Here is a 24,781-nt window from a genome sequence, read left to right on the forward strand (position 1 = left end):
GCAGTTGAACTTGTAGCATGTAGGTAGAAGTCACAAGAGTGGAAACTGTTTCCTCACACCTGGGTTGCATGCAAATACATATCGATTTTCTCTCCGACGTGGGGTTCCTCTTCTCCTCCAATCAAATACTTGTCTTTCATTATTAGTATATCTTGTAAAAATTGATAAAAACATCGTAAAAAAGCCAACACAAATAAGAATAAATCCTAATTGAGAGACCCTTTATTTATGGCGGTTTAAATCTCTCACAACATTTTTCACATTTCAGGAAATGGGTCATTAGCTACTTCTTTCTTTATTATTCCTATATAAATCAACACATAGAATATTCGATTTTACGAGAAGTTGTATCAAGAGTGGAGAGATTGAGTTTACCGTTGAGCATAACCGACACGACTTTCAACTCCGACCTTCATTCTAATTTTCCTCCTTGGGATACTTACTCATCATCACGCAAAAAATAACCCCTTTGTACGTTTCTCTGTAGTTTCAGCCGAAGACCCAGACAACTTTCATTGCAAAAAGTTCATTCGGATCTGGGTTTTCAAAAACATCCATATTTTATTAGAAACAAAAAGAGCTTTTACTTATCAGATTTGGTTTAATATACTTTAAACCGAGTTCTAATTTTGTTGGGTCTTTTTGAGTAAAATGTAGTAAAATGGTCTTTTTGTGGATTGGTTTAGGGAGACTCATTGAAAAGATGGGGGAAAGGCTCGGGCTTTTGTTGTGTTTTTGGTTTATTTCTTTAGTTGTAGTTGATGTAGAATAAAAAATTCTTTCCTACGCAATCCCTACGCAAGCTTCCCTGCCCATAAAAGAATTGGTGTAACTATTATTACATATTCTAACACCTTGATTTCTGTCAAATCTAAAAAAGAATTGAGTGCATCACATTTACTTGAACTGTTGGACCTCACAAAACTAGTCAATCCAAATAAACCATTCTTCTGTCTCTCTTTTCCCCGAAGCTAACCCACATCACAACACCCATTGATCTTTCCTGACACCAAATTGGGGTCATAGGGAATAGAACAAATATAAAGTGCCAAACATTTAAAGGATGAGATTCTAGTTTGGTGTCAGATTCATATACCATGTCAAAAATTATTAGGTTTCGTTTAGAAAGTAAATTGAGATGGAAGTTAAAAATTGAATAAAATATTATTAAAATATTATGATTATTTAGGATTTGAAAAAATTGAATTATTTATTATATTTTATATGAAAATTTAAAAAAAATTATAATAATGAGATGAGATGAGATGAAACACTTTTACTATCTAAACGGATCTAAGCGGCTTATTTACACCGCTACTTCCACTCTCTTGCATCTTTCATTCTATCCTCCGTACTATAGTGGCCACCAGCTCTCTCCATCTCTAATTTGCGCCACATTACCCCTCCTTTTCCTCTCGTATCATCACTTTCTTTCACATCATTCTCAATAGATTCTTCCAAGTTTTTGTTGATTTTCTCAAAAATACTTTGAGTAAAATAAGGCACAAAAAGAACTTACTTTTTTCTATGTAACATAATAACTTTAATTTCTTTTTGCCACATGTCCTAAAGTCATGATCATTCGAGAAGTCTTAAATGATGATCGGGTTCGTTTGTTTCATTCAAAAGTATCAATGTCAGCACATGGATTTGGCCAAGACCCCTTAATTGACTAGCCAATCATGATATAATACGTCCTTGCCGAGAAAAGTGTAAAAACTAAAAAAAGAATAGCTAGTCAAGTAGCTGACTTTCGAGACACAATCGACCTAACAGCAGCTCAAACTTGCCCGAAAATTAATATCCCATGAAAGGAAACTATATGTAAGTTGGGGTCTACATGGGTTTTTAGAGCATTCCAGTTCCCTTAATGACTTCCAGCTTCATTCGGCTTAGTTTGGATCTGAAGATGAGTTGAAATGAGTTATGAATAGTAGTGAGATTTATGAGTTAAAATTGATAAATAATAATGAATAGTAATAAAATGAGTTAAGATGAATTATGAATCCAAACCGAACCGAAGTGTGTTCTAAAAAATAAGCTCAATTTTCTTGTGCATTAATAAATCGACTCCAACTCCAAGCAACCGAAACTTTCTTTTTCAGTGCAATCTTTTAACCTATCCAATATGAATAATGTTATTCATCATTTTAATTTATAACATCCTCTCATTATCTTATGATGTGACATTAGATGATTAGATAGTATTTATTATATTTTACTTATGAATCTATTATCTAATGTCACTTTATAAGATGATAAGAAGATGATAAAAAAAAAAAAGACAACTAATAGATTTTTTCTTCCCCTATATAACTATAAATATCGTTTGTTGCAAGCAAAAATCCCCAAGTTCCAATCTTCGTCATTGTGATGACAACAGTACGTACGTTACCAAAAATGACATCTATATATACATGCATATATAGACGCCGACGGCCAGCTAGCTAGCTAGCTGATTAAGACTTCACGTAACCCTTAATATATACAACATAGCTTAATTTGGGTCCCCTCAACTTTTCTTAAAAGATCACTTTCCCATTGCATTTACATCCTTATTGGTGGGTTATAGGGGTCCACCATCCATTAATTGTATAATCAAAATAGAAAGATTAGTTAAAGCCATGTAAAAATATTATATGGAGCGTTGAATTGTATTTTAAGGAAGGCAGGAGGATTAGGATACCTGCTTTCGATCGAGGAGATTCATTAATTGCTTGTTGCTTAGTGCTGTTGTTGTTGTTGTTGGCGTCGTGTTTGCTGTTAATTGGGTATTTCTCTCATAAATTTTTTTATTATTTTTATGGAGGATATAATATTATTATAGATTGATTGGTAAGAATATTTATTTATTTATTTATTTAATATTACAAGCTAGCTAACTAGGTTGAATGATTGAATATATAATAGTAAAAAATGATCATCCTTTTGTTAATTATATATATACTATAAGAAAACTGCTTATTACAAGTTAATTAATTACAAGAAAATTATTTATTTATAACTAATTATTTACAACGAAATGACTATTTTTAACTAAAATAAATCTATTTTCGTCATATATAGTTCTTTTCGTTGCAAAAAAAATAATAATAAATACTCATTTTTCTTGTAGCGGCTTAATCAAAGTGAAATAATTTTAATTAGTTTTGAGATAGGAATTAATAATATGCTTCATCATATATGGCATCAACCAGAGAGAACGTGCAGACACAGTCATATAACTAGTCTTACGCAAGAGGGGGATAGAAAAATTTATAATTTGATTGTAGATGGGTCTGGTTTGAATCTTTATTAATATGATCACTTTATGTGATTACAAGAGTAGTACTATTTGAAAACCTTTACACCATGTATTATTCACGTAACATAATTTGATTTGTAGGATTTAAATTTTAAAATATTTATCTTTTAAATTAAATTATACCACGTAAATTATGTGTAGTACAAAGGTCTTTAAATATAATTATTGTTTGTGATTATATATATTCAAAGAAACATTAGCTTTTGGATTTTTTGTTAAATCCCACAATTTTGAGCTGTTTTTATGGGGTTCCTTTCGAAGCCTTAAACAAATTATAAACTTATTTAATCCTTGAAAAATGCTTTTTTTTTAATATATAGGAAGAAGTCTTAGATCACTTCCTCATTTGAATTCAAAATCTACATCAGCTTATCTCATCTCATCATTATAACTTTCTTAAATTCTCACATAAAAAATAATAAACAATTTAACTTTTTCGAATCTTAAAATAACTTTATTAATTTTCACACAAAATATAATAAACAATTTAACTTTTATTCTACTATTTACAAACTATCTCAACTTATCTCTGAATCTAAATCACCTTTTGCAATTGTAAAGGTGACTTATATGTATATATTGAAATATAAATATTCAAATTAAATAAATATAATTTTTTTTATTCCTTTTCTATGCATGATCTATATGTGTCTCTCTCTCTCTGTGTTTATTTCATTTGGCCGAATGCTATATATATACCCCATTATTCCTTGTTCCATTTATATCTGTTTTCCTCGTATTTAATTGGAAAATGTCAACGTCGAAGTACCCATCAAACTTTCTTTAAAAAATGAAAAACAGAAAGAAACAGAAAACCATCTGTTATTAAAAAGGCAAAAAAGCTGAAGAAAAGGGAGCAAAACGCTTTTATTAGTTATATATATATGCTAAAAACAGCACGAGGTGCGGAACCAAGTTCTTACAACATTATCTGCCAATAATATATACACATTGGATGTTAATTATATAGTCTTTCAACATTTAAAAAAAACATTAATATTTAATAATATCACATTAAGTACCTAAGGAGACAATATTAATAAATTATATGCATATATATATATATATATATATTGGAAATTCTAATACTGAAAAAATAAAATTAATGTTGATAGTCACAGAAATCTACCTGCACCGCCACCGCAGCCTGCATGTATGGGTTCAAAAGCCCGGTCGGTCAATGACCCATATACGTCCATACCGGCCAATTACTGTCTGCCCTCCCCCACCACCTCGACGTCTCGAGTGAATGATGTTTATCTTTGGAAATGGCCCCATGCAAAGATAAACGTGCATGTGACGACATCCATTCCTTTTGCTATATGTCCCTTCTGTTCATCTCTATCTCTCTCTCTAAGTTCATTTTACTTCCAACATTATTGATGTTTTTTTCAAACATTTGGATATTTTCACGTGGACCTTGATATTTACCCATTTTAGCAATCTAGATAACAGATAACTACCTATATATCTTGGTTCACTGACGTTTTCGGTTATTATCATATATAAATGTTGCACCCCGTCCCCAATCATATATCTATACGGAGGAGGAGTACTGTTAGCTTTTATTTCTTTTATTTTTTATTTTATCTTCAATTGATTTGATGCATTTTAATTTTATCTCAACCATTTAATTAAATGGAAAATAAATTAAAATTCTATCTCATATATATTAATCGACTAATAAAGAACAACATTCTTAATCCTGGGAAACATTATTTTTTATTTTAAATTTATAATCTTTAGTCACTTAAGTTAATCTATCCAGTACATTTTAAGCAACTTTCTACGTCGATTAATGCGCGCATATGATTAAGAATATCTTGAATAAAGAGTAATATTTCTTATTTATGTAATTATAAAAGTCTTAACTTAGGTCAAAAATGTTAATGTCGTGTTTCGCACATTTGTTAGCTAAGTTCCGACAACTAAGATATTTAGAACTTACACTTGCAAAAGGTAGGAAATGAGGCAATTGGAAATGGCGGCCTTGGGGCCAGCGAGTCTCCGTGTCAAAGTTAGTAAATTCTTCAGTGTCATTAATGCGGCATAGTTTTCTAATTTCTCTCATCTTGTTAGTGTTCTTGGTGGTCCGTTAATGTCCCTCCTGTCAGAGGAACGAGAGTTCTCTGTACATTATGACATTATACAGACAAGCATCAAGAGCTGGATATTATTAGAGGGGTTTCTAGATCGACGAGTCTCATCTCTAACAGCACGTTCCCTAATACAGATTACTTCTAGAGGAGCTTATCCATGAGTTGAATTTGAGATTTTACTTGTTTTGGACTGAGTTTTTTATTCTTATTCTGTCAAATGCCAAGAATTTGAAAATAATAATAATAAAAAAATCCCCTAACAAAAAATATGAATTTGAGTAGTGTTAGAGGGTAGAGACATGCAGAATCTAGCATAAAATCTCTTTACCCGTAACAAAAGCTTGTTTCCTAATTGGTCCAAAGAGAAAGGACATTGTGCTTTGTAATCCGAAACATTCCGGCTGCGTTTGGATGTTGAACTGAATTGAGTTTGGTTGAGTTGAGTTAAGATGATAAAATATTATTAGAATATTATTTTTTAATATTATTATTATTTTGAGATTTGAAAAAATTGAATTGTTTATTATATTTTGTATTGAAATTTGAAAAAATTATAATGATGAGTTAAAATAAATTTGACTTCCAAACGAATCCTCAATACACCAAAATGGAAAGGCATTCAAGTGATTTCAACCTGATTACTTAGTATTTTCGTCAATACCCAGCATTACTTATTAAAAAAAAAACTTTATTTTCCAATAAAATCCCATTGTTTCAAATATAGAATATTTATTATTTGAATTAACAAATAATGGGTAAATTTTGTTTATTTTCCTTTTTTAACAAAGGAGGAAATAAGAATCAAGAAAAAAGATCATAACACGAGAGAAAATCTCAATGCCGGCTAAAAAGAAGCCGAGCCTTGAAGAAGCCGGAGAGCAGTGTGTAAGATTGACTCAGAGCCGAGCCGCCAAATCGTCAAGGAAATATTACGTATATTTTTTCTTCGGAGTTCAAACTTCAAACTCAATGACTGTGGAAAACTAATCATTAGGCCAACCTCCGCGTAGCAAAAAGGCTAAAAGTGCAAGCAACCAATGAGATCAGGAGAGAGAAGTATTGCTGATATGAAACCGGAAACCGGGAACCACCGGTTGGACTTCTTGCGTGAAACCTGCTGTAACCGCCAGCTATGCCCATTCTGGCACCACACACATACGAAACCCTCGAAAACGCAGCTACATCCACCTGCCATCTGTACCTCCTTTGCAGATATATTGCCACGTGTCGAGTCATCGTCGTGTGTTTTGGACTTACAATCGGTCACGCGTTGTGGTGGTTCTCACACATTACGGAAGTGACTTTGGCGCCTTCCTCGTGGAGAGATTCAGCAAAAAGTCTATAAAACCCCTCCATTTTCTACTCAAAGGGGCAAACTAACGAGGATTCAATTGTCTTTTCGTTACGAGACTAACTAACCGGAAGATGTAGGGTGAAAGTAATCGTGTAGTGGCCGTCAGTTTCGACGTAGAAACTACGTGCGGATAGGATTTGAGATCGGCTGGATCTGTAGTTTTGTGACCGTTCAAAGTCACAGATGAAGAGATGAGCCGTCAGATTGTTTTATTCTGTACATATTTACGCTCTCTTTTAACTCACGTGATGGTTCCTTCCTTTGCTTCCACTTTTTCTCTCTCTCTGACCACAACAGAAACCAGAACTCATAGATGACACCGTCCATTTAATTGACCTTAATACCCTTCCAAAAGCCAACATTACCGTCCTTTCCGTATGTATGAGATCCCGAGTTTTTAGGGGTAATATAGTCACTCAAAACGGAAAGCAAGAAAGAAAAACAAACGCGTTGGCCGGCAAGCGTTTGGTTGAACGGTACTTGAACCACCTAACAACCTCCACTTTCCTTCACACTTCTCCGCCCTTTATTTTTAATTCTTGTAAAAATATAAATAATATTCATTAAAAATAAATATAAAATGAGTAAAATATTGTTCTTACCTTTAAAGCGTTAATACATTTAGGAGTATAAAATCATAAGCCATCCAGCCTAGGGCCCTTTTTCGGTTTTCTAAAGCCCTCTCTCTCTCTCTCTCTCTCTCTCTCTCTCGTCCACCGTTCGTCTCCCTTCCTTCCTTCCTTCCATACCTGTAAACATTGTTCCTCGCCGGTAAACAGCTATTTTCGCCGGCGACAAGCCTCCGCATCTCGCCGGAAAATTGCGCAGCCCTCTTTCTCCGAGGTCCCTTGATTTTCTTCTCGCTTTCCTTGACTCGGTCTCGGGAGACTTTGGATCTCCGAGTCTGACTTGGTCCGGTCTTGCTCGTCTCGTTTTGAGAGAATGTGGCGGGCCTCGTTCACTTTAAAGGCTTGTTATTGAGTTTTTTATGCCCGGGATTGTGATCTAGGGTTTGATTTTGAGATTAGGATTCTGTTCTGTGGTTGTTTTTTATTCCGCTCACGGTGAAGCGAACGAATACGGAGGCTTGTAGAGAAACACTTCGGAATGAAATGGTACGTGGTTAATCTTTTTTGGTTTGGTTTTCTCTGGCTTCACATTTAATTTGCATTTTCTGAATTTTCGGTTAAAACTTTTGTGGATTTTCTTTTCTTCTTCTGTTTCATCGTTTGGATCTTAGACATTGTTTTCTATTGGAGCGGGTTCATAATTTTTTCTCTAATTATGATAAGTTTTTCTGATTTTTCCCAATTGGTTTTTTATAAGGGTCTGACTTTGTAAGGATTCAGATTTTGACGGGGTTTTTAGTATATGAATCAAACGTATACGATGCATTTCCGATGAGTGGATAAATATATATATACATATATATATATATATATTTAAAATATGAGTTATGTTTTTCTTCTTATTTCTAATTTACATTTAAAAAATAAAATTAATTACCACAACTATTTTCTATTTGTACTAATGGTTTTTTGGGTGTCATTTAATGACGAAGTTGGACCTGATGAAGATTTCAACGAGACTGTTCGCGATTAGTATTCTGTTTGACCATATGGTTTAACTATTTGTGGAAAATGGATAAGATTGATAGTTGCGTTTGAAAAATCTTTGGACCGGAAGGGTTCTGATATGGTAAATATTGGGCCAATTTACTTTCCTTGCAAATTTCTTGTACGATTTGGTCCATGCAACTTGTTCGGCTGTCCTTCGCTTCTATCTTTTTCGTCTCACGTTTAATTCATGTAGTTCGCCTCTTCGTAATATCTTTACCTTTTACGAATGTTTTTTATGACGATCAATTTCAGTAGATTATTATCAAATTGATTGCTTTTAAAAATACTTCATTATTGTTCCATCTTTTGATGGGGGCAGACCTCGCTAAGGAGGGCCTTCGGACCCATCCTTAAGTAAACCCCACATACAGAAATTAAATGTGACAACAAAAATCATATATGGCAGAATCGTAATTCTGTTCCTTTTTTTACATTCATTTGTCCTTTCCGATGGTGATTTGAATGGACACATCATCTTTGATTTTGTTGTTTGGGACCTATCTTGGATTCATTACATGGAAACTAACCGGGTGGTTTATAATTCAAAATTGTGGAGCAGATTAGACATTATGGTTGGTGAAGACAATGTGGAGTCAGTTCTAGTTGGTTGAATTCCTTGCATCATTTTAATAAACATAGCTAGCAGTTTTTCCTTAAATATGTACTGCAAATTTTTTTTATGTTTTCACTAGGTTCCATAGATGCCCATTTTTTGGTATGATATAGCCGCTTTGATGTACCCATGTTTGATACCTATCTTGGATTCATTACATGGAGACCAACTGGGTGATTTATAACTCACAATTTTGGAGCAGATTAAAAATTATGGTTGATGAAGACAGTGAGTCAGTTCTCAATGGTTGATATCTATGCATCAAACTTTAATATGCATAGCTAGGAGTTATTGCCGGAAAATGTATACTACATTTTTTTAACGTTTTCACTGCCATAGACACCCATTCTTTTGCACGGTATACTGGTGTTGATGTGCCCATATTAAGTAGAGGTTTGTCACCCATGATTTAGTTTGAGTAAGCTGATCAATGGCAATTATTAGCTAGTGGCAGTAGTCATTGTGGTGGTAGCAGCTTATTGAGCACTTCTTGGTTTGTATTAATGGTAGTGTTACGTCGAATTCATTATGTAAGCTGAGTTTAGTTAGTGAATATCTGTATGTTAATAACATGCATGGACCAGATGTTATATGGGAGCTGATCTGGGTTATTGGTAAACTCCTTTATCATATTGGAGAACTTTTACTAAAAGTTAACCATTTGTGTCTTAAATCCACTTATATCTCTGCTACCATTTTGCCGATTCTGATTTCATTAAGTTATATTGCCTTTTGACAGGTAGAAGGAAGGGTTTGTTTATCCAAAGAGGCCGGAAATGGGTTAGAATATCTCAAGCTTAAAAGGCTTCAGCGAATGAAATCAGAAACTGTTATTGAGACTACAAGCGTCGCCAACATGATGACTAGGAGTGGAGGAGATGCTTTGAGAGCTTCAGCATCCTGTGGTGTGAGGCTACACAGTAATGCAGATGTCTTTTCAAAGCGTAAGGTTGACAAGTTTGACACAAGTGATCTGGAATGGACTGAGAAAATTTCAGAGTGCCCTGTATACTGTCCAACAAAGGAGGAATTTGAGGATCCTTTGGCTTTCTTGCAGAAGATAGCTCCAGAAGCCTCTAGATATGGTAACATTCTCTTCCTTTGTTTATATGTTCTGAGTTGAGTCATGCCTGTCATGGTAATTAGAATTTTGAGAGTGCGATTGCCACATGTTATACTTTAGTTTGATACCATGTTTGTTCATGGTCCACAAGCACAGGGATACGCACAGACTCCTTACATGATGGAATGTGCTTGTAAGAAATCTAGCTATGTACAAAGTATTTGTAAGATCTCTATCTATTTACACTGTTGTCCATGGGAACTCGAAATAATATTGCATTAGACTTTGATACCTAAATTGTTTTGGCCTGCCGCTGTTTTATTTTTTACATGATTTGTCACGTTGAGATCTTGTATATCAGTAATAAAAGATTAACCAAGTTCTGTATATGGTGAATAATTTTTTTGGTGAAGATTGAAGCCATGTAACCCAGTGAATGTTCTGATTTATTGATCTAGAAAATGGATTTCATCAAACAATTTGATTGCCTTTTGCCAATTATGAACCAATACAAACATGAAGAATTGTGCCGGCAGAAGATTCTGCAACTGTAATTTTTCTATTATGTTTTTTCTTTTATTTTTCTGCCATCTCTGGTGTTTTCTGATGGAATGATATTTTTTTTCCTGTTTATTTGGCTGCAACAGCTGCTTCTGAAAATGAAACTGTTGAGCTTTCACTGTTTTTTTGTCCTCATGAATGGAATGTAACCCCTTCTCCTTTGGGATCTTTACTGATTTCAGGAATATGCAAGATTATTTCCCCATTGAGTGCATCTGTTCCAGCTGGGGTTGTATTGATGAAGGAGAAATCTGGATTCAAGTTCACAACTAGAGTGCAGCCTCTTCGACTTGCAGAGTGGGACTCTGATGATAAGGTCACTTTTTTCATGAGTGGAAGGTGAGTTCCTTTACCATATAGAGCCACGATATTTTGGCTTGCTTTATTTTTCTGGTTCTGAGTGTGTATAATTTTCAGAAATTATACATTTCGCGATTACGAGAAGATGGCAAACAAGATTTTTGCCCGTAGATATTATAGTGCTGGATGTCTTCCTGCCACATATATGGAAAAGGAGTTTTGGCAAGAAATCGCTTGTGGAAAGACAGAAAGTGTTGAGTATGCATGTGATGTTGATGGAAGTGCGTTTTCATCTTCTGCCAGTGACCAGCTTGGAAATAGCAAATGGAATTTGAAGGTTCTAATTCCTTTAATTTTTTATCTATAAAATTTAAAGAATTTCCATTGCTAAATTTTAGCACTAGAGGAATGGTTGTCTATCTACAACTGGCCAAGTGTCAATAGCATATTTTATCTCTTTCTTTATGTAAATCGATTTTATTTAGTTGGAGGATGATCTAGTGCTCAGTTATGACTTTTAGTTACGCTGCTTTGGAAAGCGTAATGCCGAGGGACCCAGCCCTTTGTTCTTCTAGCTAGTCTTTGAAACTAACATGAATAGCAACGCCCCAAATAAGGTCCACACAAAAGTCCACATAACCAGCAGCATAATGCCCTAAACATCCCTATACAACATCATATAGAGTAAAAATTATGTTAAAATCCAATTAAGATTTAAAGAGCACAAGGTATACTTGGGCTTTTGCCTGTCTTTATGATCAATAAAATTTTGTTTACCGATAAAAAAATATTGATATGGCATAAGTATATCTCTGTTGATATTGTCACACCCAAGTGCTTATTTAGTGTGGAAAAAAGATCAAGTTGTGTTAAAAAAAGTTCATTCTTGGCAACTTGATCAAGACTGAAAGATGTAGATAAGACCCTCTGGATCTTCCAAGTTATCATCTGTTCATTCTATCAGGTCCTCATATCTCAGGATAGCAATTCTTTTCCTTAGAAGAGTATTTGATGAACTAATCATATAAAGTAGCCTTTTTTTTGCTTGGATAGCCTCCATATGAAATATCATCACCATGGATGACTAAGGAAACATCATATCATTGTGGTTGATTGGTGTTGTATGTCAGAAAGAGTGGGGAATATGTAGACCACCTTTTAATCTATTGTGCAGTTGCCAGTGCCTGGTGAAACGACATTGGTAAAGTTAGTTGTTTCGGGTTATGCCTAGAAATAGTGGTTGGATTCATTTTCCGAGTCCAAGTTAAATCTTTTACTGTTTAGTAGCTCAATTAGAATTTAGTTCTGATAGATAAGGCAGAGGTTGAAGAGTCCTATATAAATATGCTGATGTAGTTATAGACTTTGAAGGTGTGTTTGAGTATCAAGGCAAGCTGACCTTAGTGTAATCTTTTCACTGATTCTTTTCATGGATACTGTTTTGTCACAAGCGTAATGCTACTCGTAATGCTACGGCTGTAACGTCTGCATGATACGGTTAGCATGGTGGGCATGTATTAGCCATAAAAATATTGAAAATAAAAAATTGAACGATAACCTTAAAACCATGGATACATAGTGGTGTTACTTGGGTTATGAGTAGCATTACTCCTTTTATCTTTTCTTCTCTCTTTTGCAAACTTGAATTTGAGGTTGAAGAGTCCTATATAAATATGCTGATGTAGTTATAGACTTCAAAGGTGTGTTTGAGTATTGAGACATGCTGACCTTTGTGTAATCTTTTCCCTGATACTTTTCATGGATACTGTTTTGCCATGAGAGTAATGGTACTTGTAATACTACGGCTGTAACATCTGCATGATACGGTTAGCATGGCGGGCATGTATTAGCCATAAAAAATATTGAAAATCTAAAATTGAACAATAACCTTAAATAGGCATACATCAGTGGTGTTACTCGGTTTATGAGTAGCATTACTCCTTTTATCATTTCTTCCATCTTTTACGAACTCCAATTTGAGTTCTTCTCCTTGCCTTTGAAGCTTAAAATTTTCAACATCGTAACTTTTCTATCCTAAAGCCCACCGCAAGCGAACATAAACAGATTCTCCAGTCTGTCCTATGTCAAATGATTTGTAGGACGAGCAACCTTTTTTTCTTATTAGAAAAGGAAAAAATATATTATAGGGTTTAGACCTGTAGAATATGCGTGAACCTAAGCCTTGGATTAGCCCATAACTTTCCAATAGTCATGAGTTCATAAGGGCATTGGTTTTCAAAATTTCAGTCTTTGGTGGCAATTTGATGGCTTTGATTATTTATAACCGCTGGTTATAGTTGTCTGATACCAATCATGGAGAAATTAATGAAAACATAAGAGTTAGGAGAAAGCTGAAAAGAGAGAATTAATTAACTGGTGTCTCTTTTAGTATTCTGTTGTTACTTCTCCCTAAGAAGACTGAAATACTTGCAAGACACCTGTGTGATGTTTTATCCTGTGTAGCACTTCTTTCTCTTAAATTTTCCTTTTTTTATCTCTTATTTTATTTTTCTATTAAAATGATATCTTGTTTCTCAATCCATTTCTCCTCCCCCAAGTCCTCATCCTTAAAGAAAAGAAAAATTTATTCCTTTTAAGATTTGAACATCGTTTGTCTCTAGTACCTTAATTACGCCCAACAAAGTTTTACATTATTTAAGAGCATATTCTCCTTTTATTATGTTTGGGGATTTGTTATTTGTTCTAAATTACATTCTATTAAGTCATATATAATTTCTTTTCTGCTATTTCAGAAACTTTCACGCTTGCCCAAATCCATTTTGCGTCTTCTGGATAGAGCTATTCCGGTAATAAGATGACTTTCTGCTTTCTTGAAAACTTTGCCTTCTTCACACAATTTGCATTCATTCACTTATATTGCATCTATTTTAGGGGGTAACTGAACCTATGCTTTACATTGGAATGCTGTTCAGTATGTTTGCTTGGCATGTGGAAGACCATTATTTGTACAGGTATGTGTTTCTATTTTTCTCTTCAAGAGTTCCCGTGATCCAGTATCTCTGCTTTGTTCGTCGAGAAGCATCATTGTAGGTATTTTGTTTGTTTATTTTTTCTTTTTGTGTATGCAGTATTAATTACCATCACTGTGGGGCAGCAAAAACTTGGTATGGCATTCCAGGTGATGCGGCTCTGAAATTTGAAAAAGTGGTCAGGGAACATGTCTATACTCACGATATTTTATCAACTGATGGCGAGGATGGAGCCTTTGATGTTCTTCTAGGGAAAACTACTTTGTTTCCACCGAATATTCTGTTGGAACATGGGGTCCCTGTCTACAAAGCTGTGCAAAATCCTGGGGAGTTTGTAATTACCTTCCCAAGAGCATATCATGCTGGATTCAGTCACGGTAGGATTTACAGTTTGGTTATCCAACTGATCAAAATTAGGCAGGAGTAGTAAATAGATGTTCCGGTGATCTCTCCCATTCTTGATAATGTCGAAATTTCTGAAATGTACCTATTTTGTTATGGAACTCTAGGTTTCAATTGTGGGGAGGCTGTGAACTTCGCAATTGGTGATTGGTTTCCTTTGGGGGCGGTGGCCAGCCGACGCTATGCTTTCCTTAACAGGGTGCCTTTGCTTCCTCATGAAGAACTTCTGTGTAAAGAAGCAATGCTGCTCTATAGGAGTTTAGAACTTGAAGATTCTGACTATTCATCAGCAGACTTGGCTTCACATCGTAACATTAAGATTTCTTTTGTAAATCTGATGCGTTTCCAGCATTTTGCTCGCTGGGCCTTAATGAAATCAAGGGCTTGCACGGGTGTTTCTTCAATTGCCCATGAAACAATTGTATGCAGCATATGCAAGCGTGACTGTTATGTAGCTTATATCAACTGCAACTGTTACATGCACCCCGTGTGCCTTTGCCATGGTATGCTTTGCTCTGACTTGCTGTTTCGTGGGACTAACATAATAACTAAAGTTATATGATCTTTTAGAGATGGGATGGTTATCTCATGGAGTCTGAACAGTCCATTCATTGTTTTATAGTATTTAAAACAGATTCATCGAATCATCATCTTAAATGGGGTGGTGACAGAAATTGGAGCATTGCTATTATTTGGTGAAGTTGGAATTCATGACATAATCTTTGTTTAGGACGCTATAGTTATTTAATCTTGAATTTCCCATTCATGATGATGGATTTTTTCACCTCAAAAAATTATACTTTAAACACAGTGAATGAATTCAAATTTTTGCTAGACATCCAGATAGACCCTTCTTTTTGCTTGCATCTTCTTGATTACTTATGATGATCCTGATTGCCCAACCCAGATGTTGCGTCCCTTGACTTCTCTTGTGGGAGCAATCATTCTCTCTTTCTGAGGGTGGATATTACAGAAATGGAAGCTGCAGCCAAGAAGTTTGAGCAGGAAGGGGGAATATTAGAGGAGATTCATCGGCAAGCTAGAGGTAGTGATAATTTGTATTCACACCCCTTTTCATGTATGTTTGAGAGAGCTGGAGAAGATGGATATTCCCCTTATTGTGAGATACAATTTGAGATGAAGCCCGATCTCTATGTTACAACTGGGGATCAGTCACAAGAAGCAGAGCATGTTGCTGATAGGCAGCCCACGTGGAATTATGGCGAAGAGAATACAAAATGTGAAGTATCTGAAGCTCCCCTTTCTTGTGCTTCATCAACTCTTTTCTCTTCAGTAGATCCTCTTGAGAGCACAGTTCCAAACAATGTAAGATCTAGCTCTCTGATCGCCAAATGTGGCTGCCCTTTGGGATATAGAATTTGTGGTTACTTCCACTTCTCTGCAAGGAGTAAACTAACTCTAAATCTAATACTGAACTAATTGAAGTTGTTGTGAATTTCTATTTTTTCAAGCAGTTTAAGGTGAACGCCAACTATAATTCTGGGAATCCTGACTCTAAAAAGTATTCTGAAGCTTCACACCGTGCATATGAATCTTCTATATCCTTCCAGTCTTGTGAAGAATCCTTGAGTACACTTCCAAGCAATCTTCATCAATCCGGGTTGAAGCCCATTGTGGATCAAGACAGTGACGATTCTGATTCAGAAATTTTTAGAGTTAAGCGTCGTACTTCACAGAAGGTGGAGAAAAGAGACATTAATGATGCTGTGGGTGCAAAGCATTCTGATCACCAGGTACATTATCTTCATCTTAACTTCTGATACATGCATTGGGTTGTATTATTCGCAAATGTTACTAGTTATTGATTTTCTCCTAAAATCTAAGTGCAGTTGCAAAAGTTTGTGAAATTACATTTGCCTCTTTATTTTTTGATTAATTAGTAGAATAGTAGACTCGTAACCGTTTGGTCTGGGCATTGGAATGTTATTACTCCTCTGGGATGCCATTACTTTGCTTTTTAACAAGTCCATACTCTTGTATGGTACTTCTTGTGTCAGTTTTATATTTAGTTCTAATCATTGGCTAATTTACCTCACTGCTGTGGTATCTCAATACAAACAGGGGCTTAAACGACTGAAAAAAGTCCAACTTGAAGGGAGATGTGGGGCACTGCTGTCATCATCTGATTGGTGCAGAACTAATGAATCAAATTATAAATTTATCCCTTCTACTCGTTATAAAGACTCACCAAATTGTTCTTTGAGAGAAAGGTTTGCCAGAGGAAGCAACATTCCCATTTCCATCAAGTATAAAACTTTGGTCAATGAGGAAGCAATAAGCAGACAGCGAGAACAACAAAGAAAGGATAGGGTCCAGCTTGAATTGGGTAAGAGCACGAGGGAACCACCCCCAATAGAGATCGGGCCGAAGCGCCTTAAAGTCAGAGGCCCGTCATACGTAGGAACAGAGCAGGTTGGAGTTAAGTTTAGATCAGTAGAGTGACAATTTCTAGAATCATGGTTGGCCTGCCCTTTTGGAGCAAGCACCTTGAGCCTGACGAAGACGTTGCTAACTTCATTTTCTCTAATGGGGGTTTCTAACAACACGGATAATCTAAAGATTGATTGTGGAAGCAGTGGCAGAAGATTAACCAAGATTAGGATTAAGATTTATATTCTTTGTGCAGGCCCTAAATTGGGGCAATTTGCACGGGTGGTGGTGATTCTTGGGGTTCTCGGGCCAGGGTATTTTTCCGTCTTTGGCAGGAGAACCTTCCTGCTTTTTGCTAAAATTAGAGATCTGATACTTAGTGAATGATGTAAATTTGTTTTTACCACTCAGCTAATTCTTGTGAGGAAAGTGGGTATTATACCTACCCGTTGATTTCTCATGTGAGCTCAGTCCCTGCTGCTTCCCCCACTTTTTTAGCTTCTTTATTCATTTAGTAGCAGTTGGTCGGTTCAATGTACCACCTTGGACTACTTTAATAAAATGAAGAGAAATGCCTTCTTTATTTTGGGGAGTTTCTTATACACTATATAGCAGCTCTTATCAATTTCTCATTCCTTCCCGATCTCTGTCTAATAGAATTATAAACAATTTGGGTCTGAAGCTAGGTGATGATTATGCTCTCATTTTATTTTGAGCAAAACCAAATTTCATGTCGGACATGATTTTCAGGAAGAGCTACCTCGAAACTTGTGGACTCTGTAATGCCGAGCACTGAAATTTTATTAGACATGATCTTCTAATCATTAACATGGGCCTCACCTCTTCTAATCATTTACTTTTTTTTGTTTATCTTGACTTTCTCCGGCCCAAACCATCAAACCTTTCAGCAAGATCGAGAAATAGAGAGAGAGTACTGGCGATGGTGCTGGCATGCTGTCAATAGCCATGAGAGGCAACGATGATACTACTGATGAACAACGTAGAATTGGGTAACCTTTTTAGTTTTTAGTCGTTAGAGGGAGGGTCTTTGCACTTTTGAGGGAGCCATTTAAAAACAAAATGTTGTCAAAGTAGCATTATTTGTTTCCCTCTGGATAGAAGAGGATTGGATTGGATCGAGCTGGTTATCCCCAAATACAGAAATAAATCCAAACAGATTAAAGCCTCACTGATCTCAAGCATATCCCCAAATTATATATATCACTGATCCTGACAATTACTTTCTGAATCGAATGTCCCCGCAGATAGGAAACTCCTATCCATGCATGGCTGGCTCCCATGATGGCATGGCTTAGGCTTAGCCGTGGATAGATGATCATGTTGGTTTCAACATCCATGATGATGATGATCTGATCCAAGGTTGGGAAACCTAATTCATATATCATTCGTTCTGTACGTACCTTGACCTAGCTAGCTAGCTCGCTCATGCTTAACAACGACATAAATTTCCAATTTGATTGATTTATATAATATAGTGGGACCAGCTCTTCCCACAATCATTTCCACCTTTATTTGAAGGGAATATTTGTGTGGAATGGTGGAAAGTGATCGAAGAAAGAAAAATGAGGAATGAGAAAGGAACAAAAGCAAAATTATATATGTTAATGGGCTCTTGTCAAAATCTTGCATATATCTTTCAGTCACTAGTATCTTTAGATTTGTAGGGCACTTCTCCAAGCTCCGCTTTGCGCTATAAGTCGTTGGAAAAGATTCAAAATGTTTCATCTTTTTGTTCTTTTGTAGTAGGGCTCAGAACATGATCCCTATACGCCTTATAGCTATAGCTATAGCTAGCTAGCTAGGACTCAAATAGAAATTAATCTACTTAATTATGTGGGTTTGATTCTTACTTTTAAACTTGGTCATGAAGTTAATCATGTCTTGGGTGGTACGTACTGATCATCATGCTGAAGAAATTCTACATGGAAGCTTTACACCGTAGATGCACCTCGGCCACCTAATCAACATGCATGTGATTTATCATTTTTTATTCATCTATCTTAATGCTTAAATATGTTTATATTTAAATAGAATGACAAATCACATGTTAGCTAGGTAGCCAAGGCGTGTGGTTTAAAGCTTCCATGTAGAATTTCTCAATCATCTTTTATTTTGTTTCATATTAAGGGAAAAAGCCCCCTTCCATGATTTCTCCTTTAATAATTAGCTACACACGACACTAAGGAATATTATTGGCATTTCCACTACTAAATTATGCTTTATGTTTATCCAATAAGATAGTCCTAAAAAACGAGAAATACTTTCAACTCAATTAATTAATAGACAATTAATATTATCACTGTCAAAAGAATGAATTTAAATTCTCTGGTTAAGTTCTGAGCCATAAATTAATAAATGGCGCCCTTTATAATTTTGGGAAGAAGTCTAAAATATTCCAAAATGTGTTGCTGCCAGAAAATAAAATTATGCAAACTGATAGAGTACAAGAAATTGAGAAACAAAAATAAAAGAGTAATACTACATACAATCATGGAGTACGCAAGTATTGTGCAGTCGTTTTGAAAAAGAGTAAGGTCCACTATTAAAAAAGTTAATTTCTTTTCATGTGAATCTCGTATTTATTTACTTTTTTCAAAATGCTTGCACAGTATTTACGTACTCACAATTGCAACAATCATTTCTCAAAATAAAATCATGGGACTACTAATGCTAGGACTTACATGGAGCATTCGTCATATATATACCGTTTAAGATTCCAGTTTTAATATTATTAGGAATTATATATCTAGAGAGCATGCATGGATTCATGATCATGTTGGACTCGACTCAGCATATCGGAGAAGAAAGAATTGGTCGGCTGGGGGAGTTGAATCATCCATACGTCGGTAATTTTTAAGTGTTGCAAGTCGAAGATTTGTACGTAGTTGATTTTTTCTACGTTAAAAGTGTATAGTAGAGTGACCTGAGATTACTCAACTACTATTCAATCTTTTATTATTACTTTTCACATATTTTTTACTATTATTATTTAATATTTTATTATCACTTTTTTATTACTTTTTTATTACTATTCACAAATCATTTAGGATCACCTCATTATCTAAACGTAGCATTAATGTCTTAATGTAAGGTTTATATGTAGAATTTCTCATTTATATATGTATTTTTTAGATTATTTTTATACATTTCCCCTCACAAATTAAACTACCGTCATTTTTCACAAATTATCACCTTAATTGACCTTAGCTTTATACAAGTTAAGGCACCCGCAATACCACCACCTCGATGGATGTCACTTAACCCTATGCAAATTAAGGGCCAATCAGTGATAATATATAATAAGATGATATATAGTTAATTTGTGAGTATAAAATTAATTAATTTATAGAGTTAAATGACAATGAAATACCTTTATATATGGAATTGAAGTAAAATTCTTAAAATATCCAAATTCCAAATTAATTTTTTTTTTACAAAAAATATATTATTTTTATTTTTAAATTTAAAATCTAAAGAAAATACATGGCGACCAACCACTCAATTAAAGTGGATGGCTGGCCACTTATCAAAGCCCACCGGGGTGGCCGAAGCACCCCTGAAATAACCTCCTTCTGACCACCCCTAGCCATAGGGCCGGCGGTTGCCACGCACGCCCTTTAATGGCAACAAAAGTTCACGGAGCTAACCCGAGAGTAGTAGCTGTTATTATTATTATTATTGTATATTATTTATAATGTGAATAACACAATGTTAAAGTTTTGTTGATTGATATATATATATATATATATATATATATATATATATATACTAGTAGTAGGTAACGTCCAAGGGACGTTTGCTTAATTTAGTTAATTAAGTTATTTAATTTAACATATATATTAGGGACGTTTGCCTAATATATCATAAATAATTTAACATATTTAAATTATGTTAAAATTCTAATTATTTATATAATTTTACTTTTTTAAAAATATTGAACAAAATTTCATCATTTATTTAATGATGAAATATTAGTATTTTATAAATTAAATTTGATAATTTATTTATGATATGATATTTATATGTTGATTATCTATTTTAAATTTATTTAAATTAGTATTTAAATTTTTACACAAATATAATTTCTCGTTTGGTTACACAAATCACTTTATCTCATCTAATCATTAAAAATTTTTCAAACTCTCACACAAAATATAATAAACAATTCAATTTTTTCAAATCTTAAAATAAGAATTATATTATAAAATTATATTCTAATTATATTTTATTCAACTTTAACTTTCATCTCATCTCATCTGTATAACTAAACAAGCTAGCTAATGGTCTTTGGGTTACTCCCAAGTGTTGACATGTAATAGGTTCTACATTGGAGTCTGTAATATGGATTCACCTTAGACTACTATCAATATTATCTACCTAAAATTTTATTCAATTGAGGATGATATATATATATATATATATAAGCGCTTATATATATAGAAAGAGGAATGCTATGCATAAGCTAGTATTCATTCTCACGCCCTACACCTATAACTATTTTTCTTTTATATAGGGTGTAGGGGTATTTTTTATAGGATGTGGGGTATTTTTCATAGAATGTAGGGATGTTTTTTATAAGGTGTGTGATAGTCAATAGTGACTGATAAGAAAAAATTTTCATATATATATATATATATAGTTCTCGAGTCATGTGTAATACACGTTTTCCTAGTTAGGAGAAAAAAATTAGAGATGACTAATATTCACAAAATGTAAAATAATATGATTTTTTAAATAAAATTAATTAGTCAATAATTTAATGCATAGAGCATAAAAACAAATTTTAACAAGTATTAATAACCAAAACGTTACAATAATATGAGTAATATGAAAATTAAAAGATTTTAGATATTCTAACAATAGTTTTCTTAGCAAATTATATGAATTGTAGAATTCAATCACACTTCTCGATGACCCAGGGAGCACTAAAAAAATATAGAATCTTTTATTTTTATATTGCTCTCACGTTTTTTCATCATTAAAGTAAGTCTCTTTTATTTTGGAAACTCTAAAAATATTATAATGGTAGAAAATCATTTTATCTAAATGATTTTAGTTAATTAAGAATATTATGAGATTTAAATTATATTAAAAATTCTAATTATTTATATGGTTTTACTTTCTTAAAAATATTTAACAAAACTCTATCATTTATTTAATGATGAAAGATTAATATTTTATAAATTAAAGTTGAATTTATATTTTAATTATTTATTTTAAGTTAGTTTATTTTTAATATTTTAATTTCCACTGTTGGATCAATTTTGGAGATTCAAGATGAAATGTTAGGATTTAAACCCCAAACCCTTACTTTTTCTCTCACTTTTCCCTCTTCCCTCTCTCTCCTCCCTCCCTCCATCCAGCTGCACGCCCCTCTCTCTCTCGATCTCTCTTCTCCTCAGCTCCTCCCAACGCCGCTGGCCACCATTACCGCACCACCACTAAGCCCAATCACCTACGACCCCAAACCCTAACTTTTTCTCACTTTTCTCTCTTCCCTCCCTCCTCCAGCCGCACGCCCCTCTCTCTCTCTCTCTCGATCTCTCTTCTCCTCGACTCCTCTCAGCGTCGTCGGCCGCCGCTATCGCGCCACCACCAAGCCCAGTCACCGGTGACCTTCCCCACCCCGATCTCCTCCCCACAGACCTCTCTCTCTCCCCCCGTAATAGGCCGAAACCCATAGCCCTCTCCCTCTCCCTTTGATTTCGGCATGATAAAGATGATGCATGGAAGAAAATCTTGGTGTTCTTCGTATTTTGAGTGATCACCAACTTAATTGATTCAGTGTTCTCTCTTTGATTTCCTTTGATTTTATATGTAAATAATAGCCTGTTCTTTTTTCTTTTTCTTTTTCTTTTTCTTTTATTTTTGTTGTCATTTTTGTACATCTTGTGTGGCGATTTTGTGGCTGCTATTTTGCTAGATTTTGCTGTGAGGAAGTAAAGGGAGAAGAAGAAAACGTAAAAAATAATAGCCTGTTTTTATTTTTTATTTTTGTTGTCATTTTTGTACATCTTGTGTGGTGATTTTGTGGCCATTTTGTGGCTACGATTTTGCTGGAATTTGTTGTGAAGAAGTAGAGAGATACGCAAGGAGAAGAAGAAAACGTAAAACGAAGTTTACTGTTCATACTGTTCATTACTGTTCATTAGCGATAGGCGCTTTTAAGTATAATGAGATATATATCTATTATAGTTTATAAGTTCTTTAATTTGACACAATCAAATTATATTAAGTAAAAAAATAATTAAAATTCATTTAAAACTTGCTCTTGATTTTGAGATAAAAAATTAAAACTATTACACTCATTCAACTTATTTTTCAATTTATTTTGGGTAAAAACTTTACCATTAGTAGTTAAGCTAGTTATAATTTTTCGTTTATTTCTAATATTTGATCCATTTGGTAGATATTTTTTAAATTCGATTGATTATTTACTCCTAGGTTTGACTTGGTCATCAAGACATGCATGGCTCCCCCAACTTTTGCCAACTTGCTTGGGTTTTCTGTAATGGGGCCTTACACATCCATGAAAAATATAATTGGGATCTTACCCTTTAATTGTTTCTCTTTGGGGGCCTGCTCTAAAGGTAAAGGGGAGGCCTTTGCAGGCGGTAGTCTTGGTTACCTACCCCTTAGAACCACTATTTGCATTGAAAGTTTGGTACGAGAATGGGGCATTACATCTAACTTGCATGCCTAAGGAGGATCTCCATTCTCACATCTTTTGTTCGAAACGTATATATAATTAATGCATAAAAGCCGTTCCTGAATAATAATAAAAGGGTGTGTGTGATCCTGCATGCAGCAGCATGTGTCGATGAATGAGATACGGCTTATATATAATAGCGAAGCATGAACTAGAGATCGAAGAGAGTACTAATTTGGTCATGTAATGTGTTGGCAACAGTGATCAAAAGGTATATATATATATATATATAGAAGATTTGAACTTCTCTTTGAAGGAAAGGGAAAGGGTAAAAAAAAAAAAAAAACCTTACGACAAAAGAAGAGGATGGAACTAGCAAAGAGGAGTCAGATCAGTTTCTTGTTCGACATCCAGAGGGACAGTACTAGAAGAAAGAAGATCATGAAACTCTTTTCCCAAATTATTTTGACAAGATGTGACAATATATATGCATGAATGCTCAATCGATCTCAATTTGGTTGAAATTTCTAACGCATGATAGATGTAATTGTGTGGCTGAGAAAGAATGCAAGTAAATGGAAAACATGTTCACCCATTAAATGCTGACAAACAATGTCCATATGCAAAATAGTGACAATTATTAATAATGTCGGCATGCACAAGTACTACTACTGCTTATTTTTCCCTATAATTATATATAATTGAATTCTAATTAAGTCAGTATAAAATATAGCACATGAATGATCAATTGATCATCACGTGTACATTTTGTTCATAACTAATCACGTCCCATGCATGATTTTATATTATTATTAACTCAATATATATTAATTCATAATTACTTAATTAAGCCTTCTGCCGGTCATGGTCATCATCGAGAGAATTAAAGCTGCATGGAAATTAACCCCTTTTTCTTTTAGTGATACCTTAAATATTAATCCGTGTGGCCATATAGGCTACACGCATATCAGGCCTGGCCAGATGTTAATTAAAGGTGAATTTTCTTTTTTGGTACGATAGCTCTTTCTTTTTTAATGGGAGGGTTATATATTATAAACTAAAGAGACAATTTCGCCAGAATTTGAAGACAAAATTTTATTATATATGTAGAAGATCAGAACAAATGGAAGGCATTGGTTAAAGTTATAGATCATCTAAGGATTGAGAATGAACTTTTCTGCATTCTATAGGAACTTTTCAAGGCAAGGAAAGGGAATTGCACATATATGTTATGATCCTAACTAGGCCAGGTTAATTAAAGGACGCTTAACCAAATTAGTATCCAACAGTACTTCTAAAAGTACTTTTGAATCAATGGTTGAATTTTTAACAATTGATATCATATATATCTAAAATCGGCCTTAAGGATTGTTGAATATTAATTTAATTAAAGCTTTTAACTTTCAGGATCATGA

The 24,781-nt window shown here is 34.3% G+C and overlaps 1 protein-coding gene and 1 long non-coding RNA gene across 2 annotated transcripts; both read left to right on the forward strand.

Moving 5' to 3' along the window:
* The first annotated feature begins 727 nt into the window (after positions 1-727).
* LOC121235119 lies at positions 728-22,903 on the forward strand. Its single transcript, XR_005934519.1, has 3 exons — positions 728-738; positions 18,782-18,788; positions 22,836-22,903. It is a non-coding gene; the product is annotated as an uncharacterized LOC121235119 (long non-coding RNA).
* On the forward strand, positions 7,407-17,520 carry LOC121235118 (lysine-specific demethylase JMJ706-like). The gene is made up of 11 exons (XM_041131364.1): positions 7,407-7,872; positions 9,729-10,074; positions 10,796-10,952; positions 11,031-11,250; positions 13,667-13,720; positions 13,806-13,885; positions 14,003-14,280; positions 14,413-14,808; positions 15,213-15,631; positions 15,781-16,059; positions 16,388-17,520. Exons 1-11 carry the CDS (start codon positions 7,870-7,872, stop codon positions 16,766-16,768), a joined length of 2,613 nt encoding a protein of 870 aa, XP_040987298.1. The 5' UTR covers positions 7,407-7,869; the 3' UTR covers positions 16,769-17,520.
* Positions 22,904-24,781: the final 1,878 nt, after the last annotated feature.

The sequence above is a fragment of the Juglans microcarpa x Juglans regia genome, chromosome 6D (genome assembly GCF_004785595.1).
Source record: "Juglans microcarpa x Juglans regia isolate MS1-56 chromosome 6D, Jm3101_v1.0, whole genome shotgun sequence".
Lineage (NCBI taxonomy): Eukaryota > Viridiplantae > Streptophyta > Magnoliopsida > Fagales > Juglandaceae > Juglans > Juglans microcarpa x Juglans regia.